Source organism: Eublepharis macularius, chromosome 13 (assembly GCF_028583425.1).
Source record: "Eublepharis macularius isolate TG4126 chromosome 13, MPM_Emac_v1.0, whole genome shotgun sequence".
In the NCBI taxonomy this organism is placed as follows: Eukaryota; Metazoa; Chordata; class Lepidosauria; order Squamata; family Eublepharidae; genus Eublepharis; species Eublepharis macularius.
Window position 1 is genome coordinate 58,260,233 of NC_072802.1, and position 25,652 is coordinate 58,285,884.

Consider the following 25,652-nt stretch of genomic DNA (forward strand, 5'->3'; position numbering starts at 1 on the left):
TCATGCAGTAGAGTACTGCAGTTACAGGAATAAATGCTTGTTCTTGTATTAGAACAGTGACTTCAAACTGATTGTTTTAAATTAAAGTGTATGTCCTACTTCTCTGCTGTAAAAATGCGAAGGTAGCCTACAGTGCTTACAGATAAATTGATAACAAATAGACTGTCAGTCAAAAGATTCAATTTTTAAAAAATGAATTACTGCTAAAAGTTCAGGTTAACGGCACATTTAGAATTTGCTGGGAGAGATAGTTTCAAAAGATGGGGCAACACTGCAGAAAACGTCTCTCCTTTAGTAGCCATCTGCCTTCCCTCTAAACACCATGGTATGTGGAGAAAAGGCCTGAAGTCTCTCCGAATTCTATAGGAAAGGCTCCACGCAGTTTAAGTTTTATAGATTAAAATACAGACCTCAGTTGTATCTGGGAACAAGGTGGAAGCTGGTAAAGATTTTCCAGTAAGGCAGTGATCATCACCCGAGCAACCCCCAGCTGGCACCTCTGCTGCTGCTCTTCATGAATAGTTGACATTTCTGAATGATCTTCAAAGCCTGCCCATGTACAGCGTATTCCGGTGACAAGACCAGAGGTGACCAAACCTTGGGGTAACTATGGCCAGATCATCTCTTTCCAGAAGAGGGCAAAGCTGGTGTACCAACTGCAGTAGGTGAAAGGTACTTCACATTAAGTGCTGAATCCAAAAGCAACCCTAAGCGAGAAACCTGACTTTTAAGCGGAGTACAACCCTACCCTTAATCAGCTGAATTATCACCCTGCGGTTTCAGTGAGTCACCTGTCAATTGGACTTTGGTTTATTAATCCTTGCCCAGCCCATTGACTAGAGGCACCTGTTTGGGACATCCACAGCAGTACTTGGATCAGATGAAAAGGAAGAATTGAGCGTTGTCTGTGTACTGATGATGTTTCATCCCAAATCTCTGGATGGTTTCTCCAAATGGTTTCATGTGGATGTATAACGGGGGGAAAGTAGAGCCTGTGGAACATTGTAGCATAAATGCCACACTCCAGAACTGTCGTCTGCAGTACTATCTGCTGGAAATATCCTTTCAGGGAGGAACAGAAACCACTAAAGTGCTCCACTGACAACTCCCAGTCCTGCTACACAGTCCTGAAGGATATTGTGGTTTATAGCATCTCAAGTTGTGGAGAGTACAAAAAAATCAATAGGGTCACACCCCATGACTTTCTCCTAGTGACCATTGTCCCGCAGTGCACCCCAGTACTGGAACAGAAGGCATATTGAAGTGGATATAGGAAATTAAGTGACTGGGAGCCCAATGAAATCCAGTTCTGTGCCAGAGGATATTATGGGCAGAGTTGCAGAAATATAACTCAAATATCTTAAACTACTGATTTGTCAAGGGCTGTGAAGATATGTATATTATCAGAACTTGAAACCTTGTGCCTTAATAATGGAGTGTGTACCGAGTGAGCTCTCATGCCTTAATTATCTGCGTGAAATTTTTCTGCAATCCTGTATACTTGTATCTGTGCCTGCTTGCTTGTTTTTGTGTGTAGTAAATGGAATACTAAGCTGATCAAAAGCAAATATTTTTTCAACTGTATCCACTTGGCAATCTTTGCCCTTGTAGCTGGAATGTTACTTGTATGTTCCTGCAGATGTTATCTCTGCCTATGCAGTGTTTCCAAGCAAGTGCATGCTATTTGACACACTCTCTTCACAGACAAATGGATAGGAGGAATGCACACAGTCACAGAATGGCATCAGCAACTTTTGGATTGTCTGCAGTGTCAGCTTACTAAAAAGACAAAAGTGGCCACTTGAACTAGTTCTTCAGTTCGGCTAAGTTTTTGTTAGAGAAAGTGTTGTTTTGTCTTAACTTCTATCCCACGCTTTCCATCAGAGTTGCTTGGGATGGCATAGACAATCCAAGGACAATACAAAACAACGTATTAAAATCACATTTTAAAATTGAGAGTGCTTGGATAAGCAAGGACATATTTAATTAGCACCAAAATCGTAGCTTACCCAATGTCCTTCGAATAACTCTGGGAACGGTGCTCCATTCTTTCACACTGTTCAGCTGCAAGGTAAGCAGTTGTTACTGGGTAACTGAGGTGGTAAGTGTGGGTTGTCTAATTTGGTTAGTGGCTGGGCATAGTTAAACTAGGTGCTTCCAGCTCTTACACTTAAATCTCTGCAATATATCAGAAGAACTTACAGAGCTATGTCTGCTCTTCTTCATCACCCAGCTTGGAAAACAAGTGTAGGAATGTATTATAGAGGCCTTTGGGGAGTGACCCGGTGTTTGGGATCAGCTGTACAACTGGTCAGATGAAAGGTTTCTCTGAAATTAGAGCTCTGTGGTTTGGTTCAGAAACATCAGACCATGGTTTATAATTGATGGACTTTCTGGTTTGTGTGCATTCTGTGTCTTCTTTATAATTAATCGTTGTTTTCAGAAAAACGTGGCTTGCCACTGTGTCCAAATAATCAAATTATGACTTGTGGTTGCCCTGAAAACCACCATTGGTGTGGAATATCGGTTTGTAGGGTGGATGCAAACCATGGCTTGGCAGTTTGGGTGGAACAGCAAGCTGTTTATGGCTGAACCCAGCAATGGCTTGGATCCAAAGATCTGCTAACAGTGGTGGTTTGCAGAAGGGCTATTTGCAGTTTGTCCTTTCCCCTGCAATTTTCTCTCTGCAGCCTCTAAACAACTTAAGTATTTGGTACTGGGGTGGGCGGTTGTCAGTGGGCTGCAGGAAAAATCACTTACATACATTCACTCAAGAGTGGAACAAAATTCTAGTCCAGTAGTACTGTAAAGGTCAACAGAATTTTCAAAGGTCTACGTTTTCTTGAGTCAGAACTCACTTCATCATTTAACTGGACTTGAATTTTGTTCTCCTGGTACAGACGAACAAGGCTGCCTACCTGAAACAACTCAAGTGTGGCTGCGACTAAAGTGAATTTCTCCCTGCCTACAAGATTAACCCTTCACAAGTTGCCAGGGGTAACAGTGAGGGGGAAATTGGCAAAGATTCATTCCACAAATTCTGTTCAGCTCAAGGTTCTCTTTGATCCAATCCGGTGTGCTTTCAGCCTCACAAATCAAATCTGAAGAGTCATTAAATTAAATGTGAATTTGCCTTTAGAGAACTCCAAATAATCCATCAGTTTCAGAATTCAGATGGAATGTTTTTCCTCTGCTTAAAAGGAAAGCTTTATAGTTCGGTGAAAGTATACTGTAGTATGATCTTATTAAACATTTCCAAAAAGCTTACTTCAAAATGTCTCTCTGTTACAGTCTTTTCAGGGAAGCCAGGGACGAGCCTACCTCTTTAATTCAGTGTAAGTACGATTGCAAATATTTTTTCCAGTAGAACATCTTTGAGCAAACTGCGTGGATGGGCAGAACTGTCCTGAATGTCTGACCAATTCCAGCTTTTAAAATAAAATGTATGTGCTAGCTGAGCAACTTATAATGCAACAGTACTACTTAAATAGTAGGCTGGCCCCACGTATTCTTCAGAATAACAGAGTAAATGTAGCTGTCCAGCTTCTAGTCATTTTTCTGTTTGATTTCAAAGACAATTTTAGCCTGCCTTGCTCCAACAAACAGACCCTGGGTTGGGTCCAGCCAACTCTTTTGCTCCACATCGTTTAATATGTCAAGTCAAATTGCGAATGTTCTGTTTTAGCATTGTTTTGGCTCTGTATTTGGGTTTGTGTGTGTACTTGGATCCATGCTTGTATTTGGATTTCTGCTATCCATGTTCTGTTGTATTGCTTATGGAGTGCCCCAGCCATTGATCGTATTAACTTATACTATATAATCTGCTTTGAGTCTCAGTGAGAAAGGCAGACTACAAATAACATAAAAGAAATAAATCTTGCCAAATTCCTTCTTAACTATAGCCTCCATTCCACATGGTTTTTGTACACGCAGGTCCAGTGATACAATGCTGTCTCTGTGGGATAGGGTTCCTTGAAGAATGAGATGTGGGGTCTGCGCAGGAATAGTGAATTGGTAGAAGTTGCCAGTTCCGGCTGCATCCAATCCTGTAATTAGTGTACCTGCTGTGGGGTCATAATTGTTCTATCTTATCATTCTAATGCTTGTATGAACAGCCACCTCTTTGCACCACCACTTAAGACATGAGCAGAAAGGGGTTGGCATCCCTGTTTAAAAAAAAAAAATCCTCAGGGCAGAATTGTCTGACCCACCTGGATATCTGGCACCAAGGTAGTTGAAGGATTCAAGCCCTGTTTCTGAGTTTGAAGATAACTCCGACCCAGAGGTGCCATTACACGAGTCATCTAGCGATATGGCTGTTTACACATCTTTAGTGAACAGCTGATGAAAGGGACTGTATTGTTAGTCTTTGTGATAAGACTCATCCCTCCAGAGAGGACTCTGATTTCATTGGTCAAAGTTCTCCATCCAGAACCAGTGGACTTTCAGTACTTCTAGAAGCCCCCACAAAACAATAGGCAAGCTCCAACATGATACTTCCTAAATCAAAGGTGGACGATAGGTATGAAATGCAACAAGAGGGTGACTGACTTCTCTTTAACCATCATACTGTGAATTCCCTAGTCCTGAACACTACATAAGTAATAAAAACATTCATTTCCGCTCCAGTGGACAAGGAAGAGAGAAAGCCACCATCAGCTGAAAGATATTTTCTATTGTTTACTTTGGCTGTATGGAATTATCATACCATCACCGGGAATAATCAGTTCTTTTTATGGGAAGAAATGCCCCCTTACTTACATATACATGATTCTAGAAAATTAGCTAAGCAGCTCCTGGCAAAAACTATTAGGTTGTTAATGCAGCCAGTAAGTATTGCTGCATATGTAACAAGACTCCACCAGTTAAACCACACCTGCAATATTGTTCAGAAGGCATGCATGATTTAGACTTGTGCTTCCATCTGGAATGAAAATGGAGAATCTTTCAGAACCCAAGTGTAGGTTTCATTTTGAGATTATAGATAAGAAAAGGTGACTGACAGTGAAATCCTAAGCAGAGACTGGAGTAACTCTTCTTAGGATTTCACTGTAAGAGACCCATTCTCAGTCAATGCCACCTGAACATATGTTGAAACCCAAACGTTCAGGATGGTCTCTAAAGGACACCTATTTGCTTCTGAAAGAAGGGCTTGCAGTCCTAGATTTAAAAGGCCTCCTCCTGACTTTAACATAGCCACATATGGAACCACCTTGAAGTTCTTAATCTGTGTTGCTATCAAGTTGTATCTGATTGGTACTTTGACCTGATGTGTGATGATGATAATAACAATATTCGATTTATATGCCACCCTTCAGGACAACAATGCCTACTCAGAACAGTTTACAAAGCATGTTGTTATAATCCTCACAACAATCACCCTGTGAGGTGGGTGGGGCGCTGAGAGCTCTGAGAAGCTGGCTTTCAAGCAGAGGAGTGGGGAATCAAACCCAGTCCTCCAGATTAGAGTCCTGCTGCTCTTAACCACTACACCAAACTGGCTCAGTGAATACAGTTTCTGATAACTGTAGTTATGGGTAATCAATCTCATGGAAAGTGGATGTAATGCTATTTTGCATTGATAGGTAATTTGGTTTAAATGGTTCAATAGGCAAAGCCTCTAGTTTCTGAAATAGCTTTCCAGGATGGCTCAGGAAATACTCGCCCCAAAATAAATCCTGACATTGCTGCTGTAAAGAATTTGTGCAAAGCTGGATGTTAACAGAAAAATAAATCCTTTGCAATAGTTGATTTTCTCCCTTCTCTCTCTCTCTCTCGCAGGGTCAATGTGGGCTGTGGTCCTGCAGAAGAGAGAGTTCTCCTGACAGGCTTACATGCAGTAGCAGATATTTATTGTGAAAACTGCAAAACCACCCTTGGATGGAAATACGTAAGTAACACATGGATCCTTGCTGGGTGAGGGGTATGCCTACATGTAACTGCTCACTTCTGTCTATTGGATAACAGGTTAAGTACAAAGCGTTGGGAATATCTGGCAGCCTCTGTCCTATCACTAACAGAAATATGTTTTCCACAATGTTTTTGTTCCTTAAAAGTCAGGTGTTGCATAACTTATTTTATTTATTTATTTAAAATATGTATTAGCCGCCTTTCCTCTGAAGGTGCTTAAGGCAGCTTACAGAGTAAAATATAGAAACATCAATATATCAAAAACAACACAGTGCAATCCTCAGCAGAATTACTCTAGTCTAAGCCCATTGATTCCAACACAGTTGAGGGCTGTGATTAAAACACCGTTATAATCCAGCCCTCAGCAAAAAGCTGTCTTAAATAAAACAGTCTTCAGCGGCCCCCTGAGGCTAGAGAACGAAAGGGCCAGGAGCACCTTCCAGGGGAGATGGTTCCACAGTAGTGGAGCTGCCACCAAAAAAGCCTTCTCCTATGTACCCACCACCCGAGCTTCCTTGGTTAGCAATTATTCATGTACGTTTTAAGTGTTTATTAGTGGCTTTTGAAGAAAGATCTCCAAAGAAGAAGAGTACACTAGCGTCACTTAGATAGCTCCTCTTGGGCAGGCTTGGGTGGAATGGCCCAGGAGGGGCCTCCCCCGCTCTTTGAGAAGGTGGTAGAGGTCCACAAGCCTCGCACTGTCTTCGCATCTGCTTGAGAAAAAACCTGAAATGGAAAAAAAAGAATCTTCCTCACAAAGCATCAACCTTGTTTGCTAGTCGCTTAGCTCTCTGTTTCAAAAGGTGCCTTTGGGCTTGGTTTGTTCATGCAGGAAAATGAGGTGATAGAATGGACCGCTTGGCTAGAGACTGTCAGTGGTGGATTCCAGCTCTGAATACTACTTTTATGTTAAAAATAAAACTCCAGGCAAAACTTGCAGAGCTGGGGAAAAAAACTATTCTACTTCTCTTTCTTTGCCTGCTTGGCAGTTTCTGTGTTTTTAACAGGGAGGAGTGTTTAAAAAGTTGTCTTCCTCTTCCCTTCTTAAGTGGCGTAATTCATTCCATCACCTGCATGTCTAAACAAACATGGCCTTGAATGAGCACTGTGATCCATGAACAGCAGAACTGTGTGGAGGATAAACTGGGGGGGGGGGGGGGGCTGGGGCATACTTTGTGGGGCGACGTTGTGATGTTAGAGGGGTGTTAAGCGACATTCTAGCCTCTGCTAGATAACCCTATCTCACCTTCTGTTTTCTTGTCCAGGAACACGCGTTTGAGAGCAGTCAGAAGTACAAAGAAGGAAAATTCATCATTGAACTTGCCCACATGATCAAAGACAATGGCTGGGAGTGAGATTGGAATATTCTCATTCTTTATGGACAATGACTCTGTGGAACATGCTTTATAAAGACTAATGCAAAAACAAAACAAAACGGATTTTGGTTGAGGTGGCTGAGAAAATCACTGAATTTTTGAAACCTCCAAAATAAGTAGTCTAATTTGTGGCGTTTTTTCCCTTTCCAGGCCATGTTTTGCCTTTTCCTCTTTGTGTAAGTTCCTTTCTTTTGTATATGTATTTGTGTGTGAACAGTTTTGGATGACATTTTTTCTAAGCTCCTAAATTCTAGAGGAATAGTTTGTTCCTTAATAGCACATTAGTTTTACTGGTTGGCATCTATCTTTTGACCTCTGCCTTTGAACACTCTTTTCTGGTGTGCATGTTTTTGCCCCTTACTTTCCCCAGAGTCTTTTCAGAGGCATGAGTGGACGGGAGTGGTCTGTCCCCTTCATCCGTAGCAACTTCTGAGGTCTTTTTGCAGTGAAAAGGATGCAGTGCTGTAGTGGCCATTACTGCTTTTGATAATTTTGTGTGAGCTGCGATCTGCAGACGCGTCTTGGACGGGCTGGTAAAGGTTCAGTCAGTGATACTGACTGATATTAGGGAAAATTCACTTTTCTTTTGTTAGTTTGTTTTTAAACAGGCAGGGGGAGGTTGGACAATAACGTACAAAGATAACTAATACTGTAGAAGATATGAAAATCTAAATCAATACATTCCTGAGAAAGTAAAGCTTTGGTCTATTTAGGAAGAGTTTCTTACAAAGTCTTCGAGATCAAAGGGCACAAATATATGCAGCTCTTGTTTTTAAGATGTCAGTGTAAAATGTTTTTGGTCCTGGACCTTGAACAGGGACTTGTACATCACTTGAGGTTGTATGGCTGGTTCCATGTAGCTGCCTAGTGTTCATGCACTGGACAAAGAGGTTGATATCTGTGAAGCGGTCTGCTGCTGCAGTGCTTAAGCACAAACTTATTTTTGGTATGGAGAAATGGCCAGTGGCCATAGCTCTTACAGCTGTACCTGTGAGAGGCTGGAAGTTGGCAAGCAGGTAAGAAAGGGGCAAATTGATTTAATCTCTTCATAAAATAGCAAAAATAGTTTTTTAAAGGGGGAGGGGGGTGCTTGATTTGCTGGCTGAATCATCCCCAAGCACGTTTTTGTAATAAACATTTGTGTGAAACAAACACCACCTTGTACTTTTCCCCTAGCTCCTGCTTTTCTGAAATGGGTTGACCCAATCAGACACTTCTGGGACGTGACTGTGTGCGCAGAGGTTCACTAAAGAGAACTTGCAGGCATACGGGAGATTTGACTAATTTTTTAATGTCATGTTTTTTGCATTCATTTTTGCTCTGAAATATACAAAAAGAAAAATGTGTATGGGAGGACGTTTTTACACTAACACTACATAACTGCCGCTAATAGCATGAATCACATGAAAGCCTTGCCTTAGAAACTGCTCCTTCCTGATTTGTGGCTTTTCAGTGTTTTCTCCTTGCTAGCTGCTGCTAACATCCTGTGAATAGGGCTTTCATATCTCTGTTGCACTTTACCTATACCTTTCATGTAAAAGTACGAGTCGTCTTTCTCTAAAGATAAGCCTGTTGTTTTTTCCTTGTGGCTGAGGAATCCTTTCCCAATCTAAAATATCTGGGAAGTAATATGGTTACACTGTGACGCAAAAAGGACATTGAATATACCTATTTATATAGATATAGATATATATAGTGACCTCTTAGGCATTCAAATCCAAAGAGCTGTATCAGTGACAGCTAGATTCAAATTTTTGTTTTGCCGAACGACTTTTTTATTCTGGTGCTTTATTTAATGAGAATGAGTTTGGATCCGTGAATCTTCAGTCCAGTACTTGATCCCAAGTGCACTGTAAGCGAGATTAACCTTGATTTGCTTCTAGACAGATGGGTTTTTTTTTTGTGAATGTAGTGCCACTACTCTAAGTGAACAGGGAGTTCTTTGAAAGGGACGTGCTTCCTAGCAAGGAGGCTTGACTCTGTGGTAGCTGGTTTAGTCTCACCATTCCTTGTGCCATCGTTGAGCTTTCTGGTCTGTTTGGGCTGTTGCCAATCAGCCTGGGAATTGCTACAGGCACTGTGTGTCTTGCAGGTTTGTGACCCGTGCAGGCATCTCTTCTAATAGCTCCTGGGCAAATGTCAGTAATTCAAATTGTATATCACTTTTCAGTTTTGTTTTGTTTTTTAATTCGGAGGTCTGTTTTTCTTCTCTTTATTGCTTATGGCCAGAACAGTAAAGAACCCCAACTCTCTGGTACAGCATCTACTTGCCAGCAACAAAAGTACCGACATTGTAAGTGGCAAACAATTTTGTGTTAGCTTCCCATGCTGGCTGTCACAAGCACCACCTTTGGACCCGTTTCGACATATGTGTCTCCTTCAGTAGCATGGCTGTGCTCAGAAGAATTTCTCTCGCCTATAAGAATCAGAGTGCAAATTTAAAGGGGAGGATGAGACAAAACAATGAAGGGGGCAAATCTTTTGAGAGTTAGTCAACCTCTTTTTATCAGTGCATTATTTGTATTCCAGGCGTTAGTCACGTAGAGGTATACACCACTTTGTGCACAAATGCATGTAACTGAAAGCCAACTGCTTTTTTTTAAGGTGGTAAAAACACTTTGGGGGAGGGTATTTGACAGTGAAGGGGAGAGTTGCTTGATCTCTTTGCTGCTTCCAAATCACTATCCTCCCCACAACTCCCCCCCCTCCATTGCAAGGTCAAAGTGCATTTGGAACTGGGGGGGAGGGGCTGCTAGAAGTATGTCTGACTTAAAGTGCTATTGTTTCTCCATCCGCCATCTCCCCCTGCACGAAGCAGTTTTTCAACCTAAGAAAAGAGCCGTTGCCCTTCAGCTGTATTCATTTGCAGGGCGCATATAGTTTAGGTATCTTCACCAAACCTAAAGTTGATCTGGATGCCGAAAGTTGAGGCTCAAAAAGGTTGCCGCCTGGAATATCAAATTATAGATAAAAAACAACTGGTGCAAAAAAACCCAGTTAAGAATACCTAATAGAGCAATATTTTACTATTCTGAAAAAGGGATGAGGAATTTGCAGAGAATTTAAAACTAATACTACAGGTATCGAGTAGCATTGGGGTGGGGGGATCATTTAACTATTTTGTACTTTGCTTTGGAGGGAGACTTTAAAATTGGCTGCTTCGATTTGGCAGTTTCTGTGAAAGTAGACTCCAGATACTGATGGGTGTTGGTTTGAGTATATATAAAGATCAGTCTGGTTACTGAACTTTCCAGCATTACATAAAACATAATACTTGAAAAGCATTTTACAACACATTTTCCCTATAACCATTTTTTGTAATGTATTCTCTATTTAAGCTTTTGTGTGTTCTTTCTGGGCAAGTGTACACTTCCCTTCTGACTTGAGCACTTTTGTTACCTGTTATATTTTATTACTGTTGGTCTTAACATTTATATGTTTTTTTTATAAATCGTAACAATTGGGGGGTATGAAAATTGTGTGTGTTACCTACTAGGATTTCATGTTTTGTTCTGGATTATATGAACGGACTACAAGCTGGTTCTTGGAAAGAATGTTCATTTGCACATATGAGAATGTGCTAGCAAAAATGTACACGTATTGAAGTATTTTTACCCCTTTGAACTCAATATCCAACTTTATCACCAAACAGCATGACGTGGCTGAGGACCAGTTTGGGTGCCTTAAAAATCTCCAGCTCCACGGATGAAGCTGTGTAGAGGAAGGGATGGCGTAGCTTGTGCAGCAACCTGCCCTGAATACAAATACAGAAACCATGGCCGTCAGTGTTCATTGTGCCAGATCAGACATTTCTTCCTCCATGGCAGCTCATCTGTGGGGTGTGCTCTTCATGGAGGATTTTGGTGCATCTAAATTGACCTTGTGGACAACCTGTCTCTAGTTCCTGTTTTCTAGTTCCTGTGGCTTGAATGTTACTGTCCTCAATGTGGCAGTTATTCCTCTCTCAATAGCCGTAGCTGCTTTTTAACTGTTGGAAGAAAATGCCACACTTCCCACCTCCTAAATTGCAACTCTTACTCCATAATCCAAATGAGGGCTTTTCTGCCTGGGTTTTTTTTTTCGGTACATGTAGATTTGACTTGATGTACTAACTGCCACAAATATCTTGTTTAAGTCTACAGCATCTCTCTAGCCTCAGCCTGTGCTAAAAAAGGGTGGCTAAAGATGGAGGCCTTTTCTTTTGGCTGATGCTTTAATGTATAGGCAACATGGTGTGATCTGTACTGGAGTTGTCCTGTTGCACATCCTAAAACATGGCAAGTTAAAATTTCTCCATCTCTCTTTAATTTGCTTCGCTTACTTGAAATCTTATCTCCTAGAACCATGTGACAGTTGTCAAAAGTTTACAAAGTAAAGATCAAATCAAAGCAGCAGTAGTTACCTTCTGAGGGAAAAGGACAGCCTGTGCATCAGCTCTAGTAGGTGTGTCCCATTTTGATTCTGAATGAGTTTGAAATGTGAGAGACTTAGAAAATACTGACATGTAAGCATTTGGTATGATAACTGCTGTTTGTACTGTCGTACCCAGGTATCCACACGCTTTCAAAATACTGAGGTTGTACAAGGGGTGAAAATGGAAGCAGGCATTCAAAATAATGATCTAAGGGCACCATGTACCGTAGTATTTGTGTAAACCCAACTAGTCATATCCCTTATTTGTTGTAAAGAACAGGAATTTCAGAAACATCTTAGGGTCAAACACCATGAGTCATAGGTGGCCGTTGATGTGCCTCGTTGCTGGAACACCTTTTGGAAATGCTTTCTTTTGCAGCTGATGTGGCTTCTTTCTGGTTTTTTGTCTTAGCAATACTGTACACAATTTGTTGTTTCATTTTGTTGTATCCGAGGTATCACAATAAAAGCTTTCAGTTTTATTGAATTAATTTCTTAACTTTGCACAATCCTTTCTTTTATTTAAAAGAGCACTGAATTCAATGACTCTTTTACTTAGTATACTCATTTATTGTTTTTCTCCCTCAGATGACCCAGAGTGGTTTACAACACTAATCAGAAATACAATAAAAGCATACAGTTTAAATAGAGTGATAAACTGCAAATTGGGCCAGCCTTAGAGCCATGGGCTAGCAGCCAAGAGCCCTTCTGCTCTTGCCTTATGGGCTTGTGTTTTTGGCCAAGTTTACACCTGAGCTGGGGGGAAATCTGTCTTCAGAGGAACACTTGATAGAAGAGAATCATGATTCAGGCCGCGGGACACCACAGTTTAGCTGCAGGTCAGCAATATTCATAAAACCATCAATTTTTTAGGGAATCCAGTTGGGGTTGGTGGTTAAAAAGGCTTACTGCTATGTTTAAACAACATAAGGGATGATTGTCACAGACCCAAGCTAGATGCAGCAGAATATTTTCTCTTCTCCTTTTTCTCAAAGCTGGAAGGGGAACAGTATAAGCCAAGAACTGGAGGATATTCTAATGCTCAACGGGTACTTAAATACAAAGTTTGCTTTCCTTTGCTGGTACCTTGATTACTTCTCAGATAAAAAACACAGAGTGGAACAAGACAAGCGGGATTCCTTTGAAAGCATAGAGGCTAAGGTAGGTCAGCCACATATTCCGGAATGATCTTAGTGAGAATGGTGATTTTTTTTTTAAAAAAAGAATTAAAATAAGGGATGGAACTCTCATATGTATGCTAGAAAAAGCTAAAAATACATCTTTAAATTCAGCTTTGTTTTTGATCTTATGTAGTTTGTCCAATTTCAGATGTTAACTGATCATGGTTCCAGAATTTGACAAAATAGCCAGTCGGCAGGTTTGTCTCTGTCTCTGTCAGGCACATGGCACACAGAGTCCTGCCTGCCATTTTCTCCAGTCTGCAGATGGTTATGGCTACAAGAAAGGAGCCAATGCATGTCCAGCCAAGTCTTTTTGTTTATAACCCATTTTCTCTCCCATTTCTCTCTCTAATGGGGGACCCAAAAGAGCTTACAACTTCATTCTTCCTTTTGTTTTTATCTTCCAGACAGTTCTGTGAAGTAGGGTTAGGCTGAGAGAGAATATTTTGTCCAAACTTCCTTGGAGGAGTGGGGATTTTGAACGTGCATCTAGTATGATATTCTAACCACTACACTATACTGGCTAGCTGAATTCTTACCTCCTTTCCTGAAGTGATAACCCCCTGCTGTCTGGAGAAGATGGCAGAGAGGAACACGTGTGTTTTTGCTCCACAACGTAAAGGCATTGCGTAGCTGGAAGAAAGGCCCTGCCGATGGATCATTAGACTCATCTCAGCTTTTCAGAGCAGTGAGATGTGGATCCTTTAAAAACCAGTCGTAGCTCCACATCTTTTCCAGGTACTGCAACCAAGTTGCAGATTCAGCAGAAGGAAAATAAGCCTTTGTCTATTCCGTAGGGAGTGTCTGCCATCTTAAAGTACCAATGGCTTTCTTCTGGCAGATGGAACAATTCTTCTGAGGAAAGAATTGAGCCAGCCACTGGCAATCTCTTTTCTCATAGCTCTTGCAGCATTGCCTACAGAAAAATAAGGGTGACAGCATAAAAGCTGCGTTCAGACTCAGCAGTAAATCCCAGCTTGTACAAACACTTGATTTTGTCTATTTATTGTCTCCACTCCTGCCTTCCAGCAAAGAGAAGTCCTCCCTGTATTGCCCTTTCTGCAGCCACAAAGTATGTTATACTTTGTTTTTTTTTTAATAATTTTTTTTAATTTTTCATAACTACAAAACACTACACAGCACTACACAAGACTATCACAAGGAAAGGGGAGAGGGAAGGGACAAAGGGGGGTGGAAAAAGAAAAAAAAGAAAAGAAAAGAAAAGGGGGGGAATGAACTACAAACACTAAACACTACACTTCAATGTTTCCCTTCATACTGTCATAATACAAAAATAGCTCCATAGGATAATGATGGAGTGGTTAATCATACAGAGAATAAACATTTCAAATTCTGATTAAACTTTCCTCCCCCTTCTAGGTCCCGGACGCAGTTCTCTCTGTGCAACCGCTGTTGCGGTGCTCTCCTCCTCCTCCCCCCCCTCCGGCTCCTCCTTTTCTTCGTTCTCGGTGCAGCAGAGTTCTGGGTTTTTATTCTCAAAATCCTTTAGTTGATCTTCTGATAATATCTTATAGGCCTGATCTTTATATCTAAACCATATTCCTTCCGGGAATAACCATTTGTACTTTATTCCATGGTCCCTCAGAAGAGCTGCAAACTTTTTATATTTAAAACGCCTTTTCCGGACTAGAAATGGAACGTCCTTCAAAATCTTGACTTTCAAACCCATAAAGTCCAAATCCGCATTGTATGAGTTATATAGGATGGTGTCCCGAATCTTTTTAAATGAAAAGTCAATAATGATCTCACGAGGCAACTGTCGCTTTGTTGCATATTTTGAAGAAGCCCGACGGACCTCCAAAATGGCGCTTTTAACCTCTTCTTTAGTCGTCCTCGCGGGTATCGCCAATAGTTCCGAGACCACCTCCCACAGATCCTCTTTTTCCTCCTCTTTCACGTTTTGGAGACGCAAAATTGTCTGCGTTCGTTCCATCTGTAGCCCGATCAGCTGGTTCTCAACCAGCTTCAGCTCCTTTTTTGTAGCCTTCACAAGTGACGCACTTTCCAGAGCAGACTTCTCTGCCCCCCCCGCTGCTGCCTTAATGGTTTTCACTTCGCTTTCAATTAAGCCCACCCTTTGATCAGTTTCGTTCAGCTTGTCAACAAAGGGTTTTATGGCTTCCACCACCGCCCTGCGCACCAACTCTTCGAGCGACTCTCCCTTCAAGGTAGCCGAGATTGACTTACCGAGAGCGGGACTTTGCTTCTTTGCTGCCATTTTTGGGGGGGGGGGCGCCAACAAAATTCTGGAACTCAGCGAAGGGGAAGAACGAGTCTTCTTCAGATCAACCTCTCCTTCACGAACGCTTGTAGAACAGAAGGGATTCACTTGTTTACGGGCTTCCGCCTGTTTCTTTTATTTGCCGTTTCTCGTTGCCCGGCGGCACTCGAGGCGCCGCGCACGTCTGCCGGCCTCCATAGGGACAAACGGGCAATTCCCCCCCCCGCATTGATTTCGGGGAGTTCTTCCCGCAGCGTCCCGGACCCTGGCTCCCTCCCTGGGAGTCCTGGGGGCTAATCCTTGCGGATCAGCCGCCCGGTCAGGGTGCCCGGTCGTTTCCTCCCGGACCAGCCGAGAGGAGCGTCCGGCATGGCTGAGAAAACGAAAACGAATCCAAGTATGTTATACTTTGGAAGTCTGTACTGTGTTTTGCAGATACCCTGGATGGCCAAAAAGACAAATATGCAGGTCCTAGATCAAATCGAGCCTGAATTCTCCCTAGATGCTAAATTACAAAACAGGCTTTCATACTTTGGTCACATCATGAGAAGACAAGACTCTCTGGAAAACCCAATAATGCGAGGGGAAGTGGAAAGCAGTAGGAAAAGAGGAAGACCTAAAACGAGATGGCTTGACTCAAAAAAAAAGAAGCCACGTCCTCCAGTTTGCAAGATCTGAGCAAGTCTGTTAACGACAGGATGTTCTGGAGGTTGGTCTTTCATAGGGTCACCACAGATCCAAGGCTGCTTGATGGTATATAACAGACACACACTACAAAATAGCAAGAGTCCAGTAGCACCTATAAGACTAACAAAGTTTGCGGTAGGGTATAAGCTTTCGTGAGCCATCAGATACTTGAAGAAGTGAGCTGTGGCTCACGAAAGCTCATACCCTACCACGAATTCTGTTAGTCTTATAGGTGCTACTGAACTCTTGCTCTTTTCTACTGTTACAGACAGACTAACGTGGCTACCCATCTTGATTTACTGTACGAAATGTTCACATTTAGTTATAAAAGTTATTCTCTCTCTTAGTAGAGAACAGGTGTGGGGGGAAGGAGAGTCATTTGCTCTCCAGCGTCAGCCAACCTTGCTTTAGAAATGCTAATAGCCTCTCTGGCTGGAGCCAATGAAGTAGTCAGCTCACACCTCCAGCTAGAAGCTGATACCTAGAAAGGGATAGAGAGTTGGGATTAATAGGCTAGAATGAATCTTCCTGCAGTTTTTGAGAGAGGCTTTTTTGATGGATGGGATGGGCAAGCAAAATAAAACCCCTTCACACAGAGGAGGAACTCTCTTTGGCTGATGCCCTCTATGGAGAAGGAGCTGTCATGCCCGGGTTCCTCCTGAAGGCTGCCATTGCTATGTTGGAGGGCTGCTGGCTTGAGCAAAGACTTCAAGGAAATGGGAAGTTTTTAGAACATTTCTAAGATAAAGCTCCTGCCTTAGGATGAGATCAGCTAGGGCATGTACAAACAGAGAGACAAAGGAATTCTTTTGGGATCCCTTGCCCACTTTGTATACATGTAGACATTTTAATTAATGTAGGGACATAGTTCTGACTGTGGTCAAAACGAAGAAGGCCAGTACTAAGCACAGTGCAAATGCTCCCAATGATGGTTTAGATACCCTGTCCCTTTCACAGCCCTCCTGTTGTAAGCAAGCTCATGTGGAGCCAAGGATCGTGGTTTTTCCTAAGCATGACCCTCTTCACCATATCAACCATCAAAAGTACTACTCCTCCATTGTCTCCAAAACCTGCCAATGATCCTCATCCATTTCACCCTCTGAAACCAAATGGTGAGAATTCCTACCTGCAGTAGGATGCATGTTAGGGGATAAAGTCCTATTTAAAGAAATTCTCTTACGTTCTCTAGCATTGACTCCCCCTCCATCCCCAGGCTTAGCGTACCTTTACAGATCGACTTGATTTAGCTTTATCCTTATAGTGGATTTTATCACCATGTATAGACTTCATCTCCGCCTCCTTTGTAGGTGGTTCAAATCAACCGTGACCCGAGGGCAAGTCTGTTACATCTGTAAATGAACGCCTCTCCTAAGACCAGGGCTTTTTTTCAACTGGAATGCGGTGGAACGGAGTTCTGGCACCTCTTGAAAATGGTCACATGGCTGGTGGCCCCACCCCAATCTTCAGACGGGAGTTTAGGGGGCAGAGCCACCAGCCATGTGACCATTTTCACCGAGGGCAATTTAAACTTTAAAAAACTCCCCCCTTGTTGCAGCTAACCCCAAAGTGATGTCATTGTGTGGTCCTGAGTTCCACCACCTCTTTTCTCAGAAAATAAGCCCTGCCTAAGACTAATTTATTGTGTCCTGTACTTGGGTTACTACTAGCCATTCTAGTCACTAGGGCTTTCTTCCAGAAGATAGCTTTCAGCCTGTAAGTTATATCACTTCTTGCCTTGAAAGTGAATTGTCTGGGCTGCAGCCACAATCGGCTCATCTTTTTAGAGCCCTTTGGAGACATGACCTAAGAGCGAGGGTTTTCTGTGGCTGCTTTAAAAATAAACAGCAAGCTCTGTTGCTGCTTCTCTTCACAGCAGCAAAGACAAAACTGAAGAGAGGAGTGCCCCCTCTCCTCCTCTGACCCTAACAGTGAGTAAAAAACATGGGAGGGAAGAGCTAGCCATGTTAGTCTGTAGTTGCATAATAGTAAAGAGTCCAGTAGCACCTTTAAGACTAACCAACTTGATTGTAGCATAAGCTTTCAAGAACCACAGCTCTCTTCATCTAACAATGCATCTGACAAAGAGAGCTGTGGTTATTGAAATCTTATGCTACAATAAAGATGGTTAGTCTTAAAGGTGCTACTGGACTCATTCCTATTGTGGGAGGAAAGAAGGGGTAACTTTATGCTCTGATGGGCTCAGGAATCCCCCACAGCTGGTACCATGCCTGTCCAGTACCCATGTGGGACTCCGTAGTGCACAAGACTGACCTTGTGACTCCCACTGAGATTGCTCCTTTGATCACTAAAAAGATCAAAATAGCGTTGTGAGCCAGTTTGGTGTAGTGGTTAAGAGCGCAGGATTCTAATCTGGAGAGCCGGGTTTGATTCCCCACTCCTCCGCTTGAAGCCAGCTGGGTGACCTTGGACTCGTCACAGCTCTCTGGGAGCTCTCTCAGCCCCACCCACCTCACAGGGTGATTGTTGTGGGGTAATAATAACATACTTTGTAAACTGCTCTGAGTGGGCATTAAGTTGTCCTGAAGGACGGTATATAAATCAAATGTTGTTGTTATAAAATGTTACAAAGGAATTTTGTTTGCTTCAGGGAAATGATCTGAGTACTGGGTCTCTTTTAGGACAAAGAATATCTGCAAGATTAATTAGGCAAACCCCACTGTTAATTATATGAACCACTAATCCACAATTCGTTCGACTCTGTGAAAAATGTCTGCTATTTTTGGAGGGGCTGCTTTTGCCAATTTCTCCCTCCCCCTGCAGTTGTCTGATTCTCCAGCTTTTCTGCTTTTCCCTCCCAAACTGCATTTCCAGGGGAATTTGGAGCTGAAGCAGAGAGTGGAGGTGATGAATTCCCCTCCCATTACTAAAATCCCTTCCTTTAGTGAAGATTTACCACAGAGCTCCAAGCCACTGTACTGTCTCTCTAAGAAGGACATGCCCCGTAATATGTGAACGTTGAAGACAACTGATAAAGCAAATATCCGTTCTTCAACCATCAAAAGATGCTTTTCCTTCATTTGAGCATGCAATGTTATCCCAGCATCTTTTGAGAGAATTTATTTTTATTGATCTGAGCTTCCTCACAGCAATGTTGTCTATTTGTCTTTCTGTGGTTTCCTCATTGTTCCTCTGTGCTCGCTCAAAATTGGATCAAATATGGTTTGAGAAAACATGTAGACATGACGCAGAAACCACGAAAAATCAATAAATACACAGTGATGTTCTGAGGAAGCTTGGGAGGAAATTGCTGTACTTTGGTACCCGAAAACCTCCAGGTGAAAGACCCCCAGTGCCTGTAGGAGAATGCTTCCCTGGAGAAAATGGGAGGCTAATGGAGGACTGAATTGTGGAATAGAGAAAAATGGGCAGTGCAGGCAACCAAAGATTGGTTGCCTGCACTAATGGGGAAACAAGCCCGGCCCTTTCCCATAAATGAGGGTTTCTCTTAAGCCAAGTTCCAAGACCTTGGGGAAGGTCAGCTTGTATGGCAGACAGGTTTCCTTACAGACAGATGGAATCTAGTTTATCAGGAAATCAATAAAACTGGGTGACTCAACTTTGAGGGTTAATGAGCAGCCGTGAAGCCTTGTTCCTTGAGATTTTTTTAAAATGACAAACCCTCAGGGGAGGTACATACACAAAACTACAGCAGAAGCACTGTTGAGAAGGGGTTTAGTCTGAAACGGCCTTAGTCTGGTATAAACATTCCTCCGCTGTACCTACCCATTTATAGACAGGGGTGGTGGAAAGTGCACTCAAGTCAGAGTTGACTTATGGCGACCCCTGGTGGGGTTTTCATGGCAAGAGACATTCAGAGGTAGTTTACCACTGCCTGCCTCGGCATAACAACCCTGGTCTTCATTGGAGGTCTCCCATCCAGTTACTAACCAAAGCCAACCCTGGTTAGCTACTGAGATCTGACGAGATCAGGCTCACCTGGGCTATCTAGGTCAGAGTTTGAGAGTAACTCAACTAAAAATAAAAATCCCAGCAGGAGGAAAATTGGGCCCCTCTAAGCTGGGTGTCATGTCAACCAATGGACTACAGAATGCATTCCTGACTCAGTCACTGGGATGCTGTCTTGGGGGCGTGTTTTGTGTGGTGCTTGTGTCTGTGATCGGTGGTGCTGAGAGCATTGGACAACAGAAATATGAATTAGTTTATTTCTTTGGAAGGAATGCAAAACCCTGAATCCCAGTTAGGATGGGCACTGGAGGCTCTTTTTGCTCACCTACCCTGGGGAGGCAGGCCACTGAAAGAAGGCCTGATTGAAAGTGACTTAGTTGTCTGCCGGGCAGGAGCATCTGCTGAAACTGCCTTGGCTGGAGTCACACCATTGCTTTATTGTGAGTGGCAACAGATCTCAGATCTTCTTGAGCAGGGGATCCTCCCCTGATCCTTGACATCCTTTGAATGGAGCTGTCAGGAGGCTGAACTTAGGCTCCCCCAGGGCTTTTTTTCTGGGAAAAGCGGTGGTGGATCTCAGTGGGTTGCCCTCGGAGAAAATGGTCACATGGCTGGTGGCCCCGCCCCCTGATCTCCAGGCAGAGGGGAGTTTAGATTGCCCTCCGCGCCGCTGAGCAATCTAAACTCCCCTCTGCCTGGAGGTCAGGGGACGGGGCCACCAGCCATGTGACCATTTTCAAGAGGTTCCAGAACTCCGTTCCACCCCGTTCCCCATTCCAGCTGAAAAAAAGCCCTGGGCTCCCCTACGTGCAAAGCTTGTGCTTCGTACTAAAACCACCAGCACACTGCCTTGGGGCACACAGAGAGCTGGGCCCCCTCTGTATATTGCTTTCACAAAGCAAGTTCTAATTCCAACTTTTACAAAGTTGTGAATTCACAGAACCCGTGTCAGTCTGGGCTCTTTAATCCAACAGGCCATTTTTATGCACAATGCTAGAAGGACACACACCCCGCTCCTTTTACTGTTCCCCGCCCAGCTGAGAATGTGGGCTAGAGTGTGGAAGGACCTGCCCCAGCAGGACCATTTTAGTATGTTGAATTTTAACCAGGCTGGCTCAGAAGTGCCGCTAAAAAGCCTGCTCTCCCTTCTCTGATTGGCCTGCCCAGTCTGACTATTTCCAGCACTGCTGCTAGCACCATCCATCTTTGAATGCTGCCTCCCCGCCCCCCCCCCCCCAACAAATGCTTCCTTCAGGGGCTATTTCCAGAGGATGAAGTCAACACGGCATGAGCTTGGTAGACGACGAGAAATTGGATTGATTCAATCCACATGTGGAGCTTGGCTGTCAGCAAGGCCTGAAGCAGACTGCAACAGTGGCTCATTATGACCTGGAGAGCTGGAGGCTGGACGTCAGCAGCTGGGGCCAGCCAGACAAAGCAAGCCTTTGCACGCCAGCCAAGATGAGTGGGTGAGCTTGTCCCTTGCGCAGGGGTGGAAGAACCAGAAGGGGGGCCTGACAATGAGGCCACACAGGCCAGAGAACATGCCTGCCTGTGGTCAGCTCCATGCGCAGACAACTGTGTGCCTGTGGAGGTGGGGCCCAGCTGTGAAAAGCTGCGAGCAGGTAACAGATTGTATTCCACTGCTTGTTAGTGTCGGAAGCAGCTGTTTTGGAGAAGCAAGCAGACAAGCCCTGACAACCTTAGTCTCACACAGTCGCTCTGTATGCTTTAGGAAAGTTCTTCCCAAATACCACCCTACTTAATGGAAAGGCAGACTGGTTTGCGGTGGGCGGAGGGGGTAGAGGGAAGTCAGCTTCTCCTCTCCCTGACACACTGTCATCTCTTTATCACTACTTTCTTAAAAATCCAAAAATAAAAGCCACATCATCATCATACCTTTGATAAAGACAACCCGAAACAATACGTACAAGTTTGCAAGTTCTTCAGAAACCTTCATTAGGTTGGATGTTAAAAACAAACAAACCAGGGACAGGGAGGAATACAACTTTCCCTCCTTGGGTTCAGGCCTCTTTGTCTGCAGCCCATACATTGGCTGTAGGACACTTAGCTGACTTCAATGGCTAGACACACCTTGTGCCCCCTGAAGTCAGCGAAGCATCCTACAGGTACCCTGACGGGTGCCACCAAAGAGCTCTGCCACCCCAGCCGGAAAGATGTATCCCTCCCCCCCTTAAGATCAACGATACGACGATGTGCCTTTTGCCTTTGAATTATGCAGCTGCCTCCAACCTCTTCCTATAGCTTTTTTTTTCATGCTGCCCTTTCTCCAAGGCATTCAAGCAGCTTCCACAGCCCCTGCTTTTTTATCCAGTCAAGGTTAGGCTGCCCACCGCCCGCCCAGCAGGTTTTGGGACTGCACGGGAATTGGAGCAAGGTCTATTGAAGCCCATGGGGTAAAGAAGCAAGCAGAGTTGAACCAAGGAGAAAGGGCTGTATAGCTTCTGCCAGAACAACAGAACCTTAATCTAAGTAAGGAAGAGAGTCACTGCAAAATAAAATAAAAGGTGTGTGTTTCTCCTACATACACATAGAAGGAAAATGATTGAAACAGAAGGAAGGAATTATTAAGTGACTGTCTGGTATCATTCAAGACAGATCTTAAAATGAAGGAGAGAGGAAATCAGGGAGACCGAACAGCAGACCTTTACAATAATAAATTGCAAAAATAATGAGAACTACAGTGCAGTCCTCAGTACAAGTTACATACTTCTAAGTTCATTGAAGTCAATGGGCATACAATGAGAGCCGGTATGGTGTCGTGGTTAAGGTGCCAGACTAGGATCTGAGAGACCCAGATTTGAATCCCCACCACGTCATGGAAGCTCACGGGGTAACCTTGGGCCAGTCGCTCGCTCAGCCTAACCTACCTCACAGGGTTGTTGTAAGGATAAACTGTGGAGGAGAATGATGTAAACCACTTTGGGTAGAAAGGTGGGGTATAAAAGAAGTAAACTAAACATTAGGGTGTAACTCAAAAAAGTGGCAAGCCCAGATCCAAGAGGCAAATGAAAGAATGCCAAAAAATAACTCCCAAGGTAGCAATTTTTTTGCTGTGTAGAATTTGAATTACAGATTCATGCAAAGAAATGAAATGGAAGTGAGAAGGTTTGGGAAGAGCCATTCCCTTTCCTGTATATTGCGTTTTCAGCGTATGACCAATCATCCATCAGACTGCTTGATGCATTTTGAAGAGGAAGAGGGTGTGCTGCTTGCCCTAGGGACCTTAGATTGTCGTAAGTAAAGAACATGTAAGCTGAACTAGGGGAGACTTGATCAAGAAGCAAAGCAGCTTCTTAACAACCAGCGACTTTTTCAGGGGGAAACCAAAGGCCTGTTCATGCGTCACTTGCTTGCTTGACCCATCACAACCCACAGCTTGAGATCCAACTTTCTCCTTCCAGTGAACCTCTGTGATAATCTTTCCACCAGTGATTTGTGGTGTTGGCACTTTGTGCAGCTGCTGAAATGATAGCCAATGCATTCAATTGGTTAGATTTAATTAGACCACATTTTGAATACTGACGTTGCCTGGAATACTGTTGCGTGGATTAGTTATTGAGATCATCTCTTTCCTTACTGAGCTTTGATTATGGTGTTCTAGAAGGCAGATTTGCCCATGTTCCATATAAATGCTATCAAGACACAAATGACTTATGGTGATACCTCAAGTGGTTTTCTAATCAAGAGAGGAGCAGAGGTGGTTTGCCACTGCCTTCGTCTGCATCCCTAATCTTCCTTTGGGGTCTCCCATTCAAGTGGCCAACCCTACATAATTTCTAAGCTCTAACAAGTTTGGGCTTGTCTGGGCTATTCAGGTCATATAATACCCAATTCCTACTTTGGGTGCACAGGAGAACAGGGAGATTGGGTACTTTACCTTCTAAAAAATTGTCCTAGCCGTATCTATAGGAGTAAAGAACAATTTCTCTTTTCCAGCTGCTGTTGGGTAAAGAAAATGGGTTGGATCTTTAAACAATCCAACGTTTTGTTAGTTTACAGGTGGCAAAAAAGTTAATACACTTATACTTTGTCATTATTAAAGTCTTGTAGTGCCTTATCAAGGGTTAGGTCCCATGGATCTGTTCCACCATCACTAGAGGCTAGGAGGGCCTACTGTTATGGGGGGGCCCTGTGGAGGAAAGAGCCTCTGCTAACGAAACAGCAAAGAGTCCAGTAGCACCTTTAAGACTAAGCAACTTTATTGTAGCATAAGCTTTTAAGAGCCACAGCTCTTTTCGTCAGAGAGTGCTGTGGTTCTCGAAAGCTTATGCTACAGTAAAGTTGGTTGATCTTAAAGGTGCTACTGGACTCTTTTCTATTTTTGCTACTGCAGACTAATCCAGCTAATTCCTCTGGATCTGCTCGTGAAACAAATCCACGGGGTCTACTCCAAGTTTTGTTGTAAACAATTCAAATTGTTGTTGTGGATTTTCCGGGCTGTATAGCCGTGGGCTATACAGCCCGGAAAATCCACAACAACCACCGTTCTCCGGCCGTGAAAGCCTTCGACAATGTAATTCAAATTGTTGCACGAATCCATTTGTTGAATTCTCAAGGGGCTTGGGTTTGAGTGTTCCTTTGTTAAAACCTTGAGCTTGGGAGTCATGTGGTTGACGTCATTAATTTAATACCACCTTCTCACTCCCCAGGTTTTAACAAAGGGTCCTCTCAAGCCCTTTCAAAGCGGCTCCTGCTCCTGGTAGTGCTGCTCGTGCAGCTTTGCCACTGAGTGCCTCAACCAGGCCCGACAGCTACATTCACTCCCTCTGGTTTAAAAGGTCACTTCGCTCCAGCTCGGCCTCTCTCGGTCTTCCTGCAAGGCTTTCTATGGCTGCACCGTGGCTTTGTTTTTTTAAAAAAATCACTTAGTATGATATTGGTAGGGCAAACCAGCCAGTTCCTCCTGACCCCTCTCCAGCCACTGTATGATTCATAAAAACAAAGCAAGGCAAAAGAAAGCAAGATGGAATTGCGTAATGCCTGATAAGCCTTTTATCTTCACTCTCCCCTTTCCTGTTCCACCTACACACTTGTCTAGACTGGACTGGGGGGAGACGCATGACTGAAATTTACAAAATTACTAACAGCATGGAAAATTCCCCCCCCCCCGTTTGTCTTGCTAGCACCACCCAATTAGCCATGGGTTTAATGCAACCATGAGGATGTATTTCATAAAAGGGGGTGAGTGGGGTGGGCTAGACAACTTTATGGCTCAATGGAACCTCCATGTTTAACAGCAGAATACCACTAAATCTCCAGAGGCTGGGAAGAACAAGGTGTTGCCTTTTAGAGCTCCACTGACTTATCCTAGGGCCTAGGCTTATGTGATGTCAAGAGATGCTGCTCACACCTGTCTTTCTTTGTAATAGCACATGTAATGTGCTGGAGGCCCCTTCCCTCAGTGTGCCCACAAAGTCTGGCCATCAAAACCATGTGAACCCACCACACTGAACACCATCTGCATCCTATTCCACTTGCCCCGATCAAAGCATAGCAAAATGGTCATAAGATGAATGTGAGCAGGAAGAAGCGTTGCGTCAATCCTGCGGCCTGCTGTGTGGTATGTATAAAATCGATCATTTACAAGAAATTTGGAGTGTGACCAAGGAAAGAAAATGGACAAGGGACCAAGCCTGCAAAACTCTGCCGCCTCCACTGGAAAAAAAACAAGTACCGAGGCGAAGAAAAGAACAATCTGGGCCTGAAACTCTGCAGAGCTCCTGTTAATCAAAGCATCCACCACACCAGTCTAGATTTCATGGAAACACTGGGCACTGTCCCACCACTCCATGTGCAGGTGGTGTCATTAACTCTACACCTGCACAGTGTCGGACAAGGACCAGGAAGGATCCGGGTTTGAATCTGCACCCAGCCGCAGAAGCTTGTGTGTGG

At 43.5% G+C, this 25,652-nt stretch overlaps 1 protein-coding gene across 1 annotated transcript in view; it reads left to right on the plus strand.

Annotated features, from left to right (window-relative positions):
- Positions 1–12,186, plus strand: part of YPEL1 (yippee like 1) — a 40,089-nt gene extending 27,903 nt beyond the window's left edge. The window contains exons 3-5 of the mRNA XM_054996812.1: positions 3,292–3,335; positions 5,782–5,890; positions 7,176–12,186. Of these exons, the coding sequence (XP_054852787.1) occupies positions 3,292–3,335; positions 5,782–5,890; positions 7,176–7,265 (243 nt within the window). The 3' untranslated portion in view covers positions 7,266–12,186. The remainder of the gene's footprint in view (positions 1–3,291; positions 3,336–5,781; positions 5,891–7,175) is intronic.
- Positions 12,187–25,652: the final 13,466 nt, after the last annotated feature.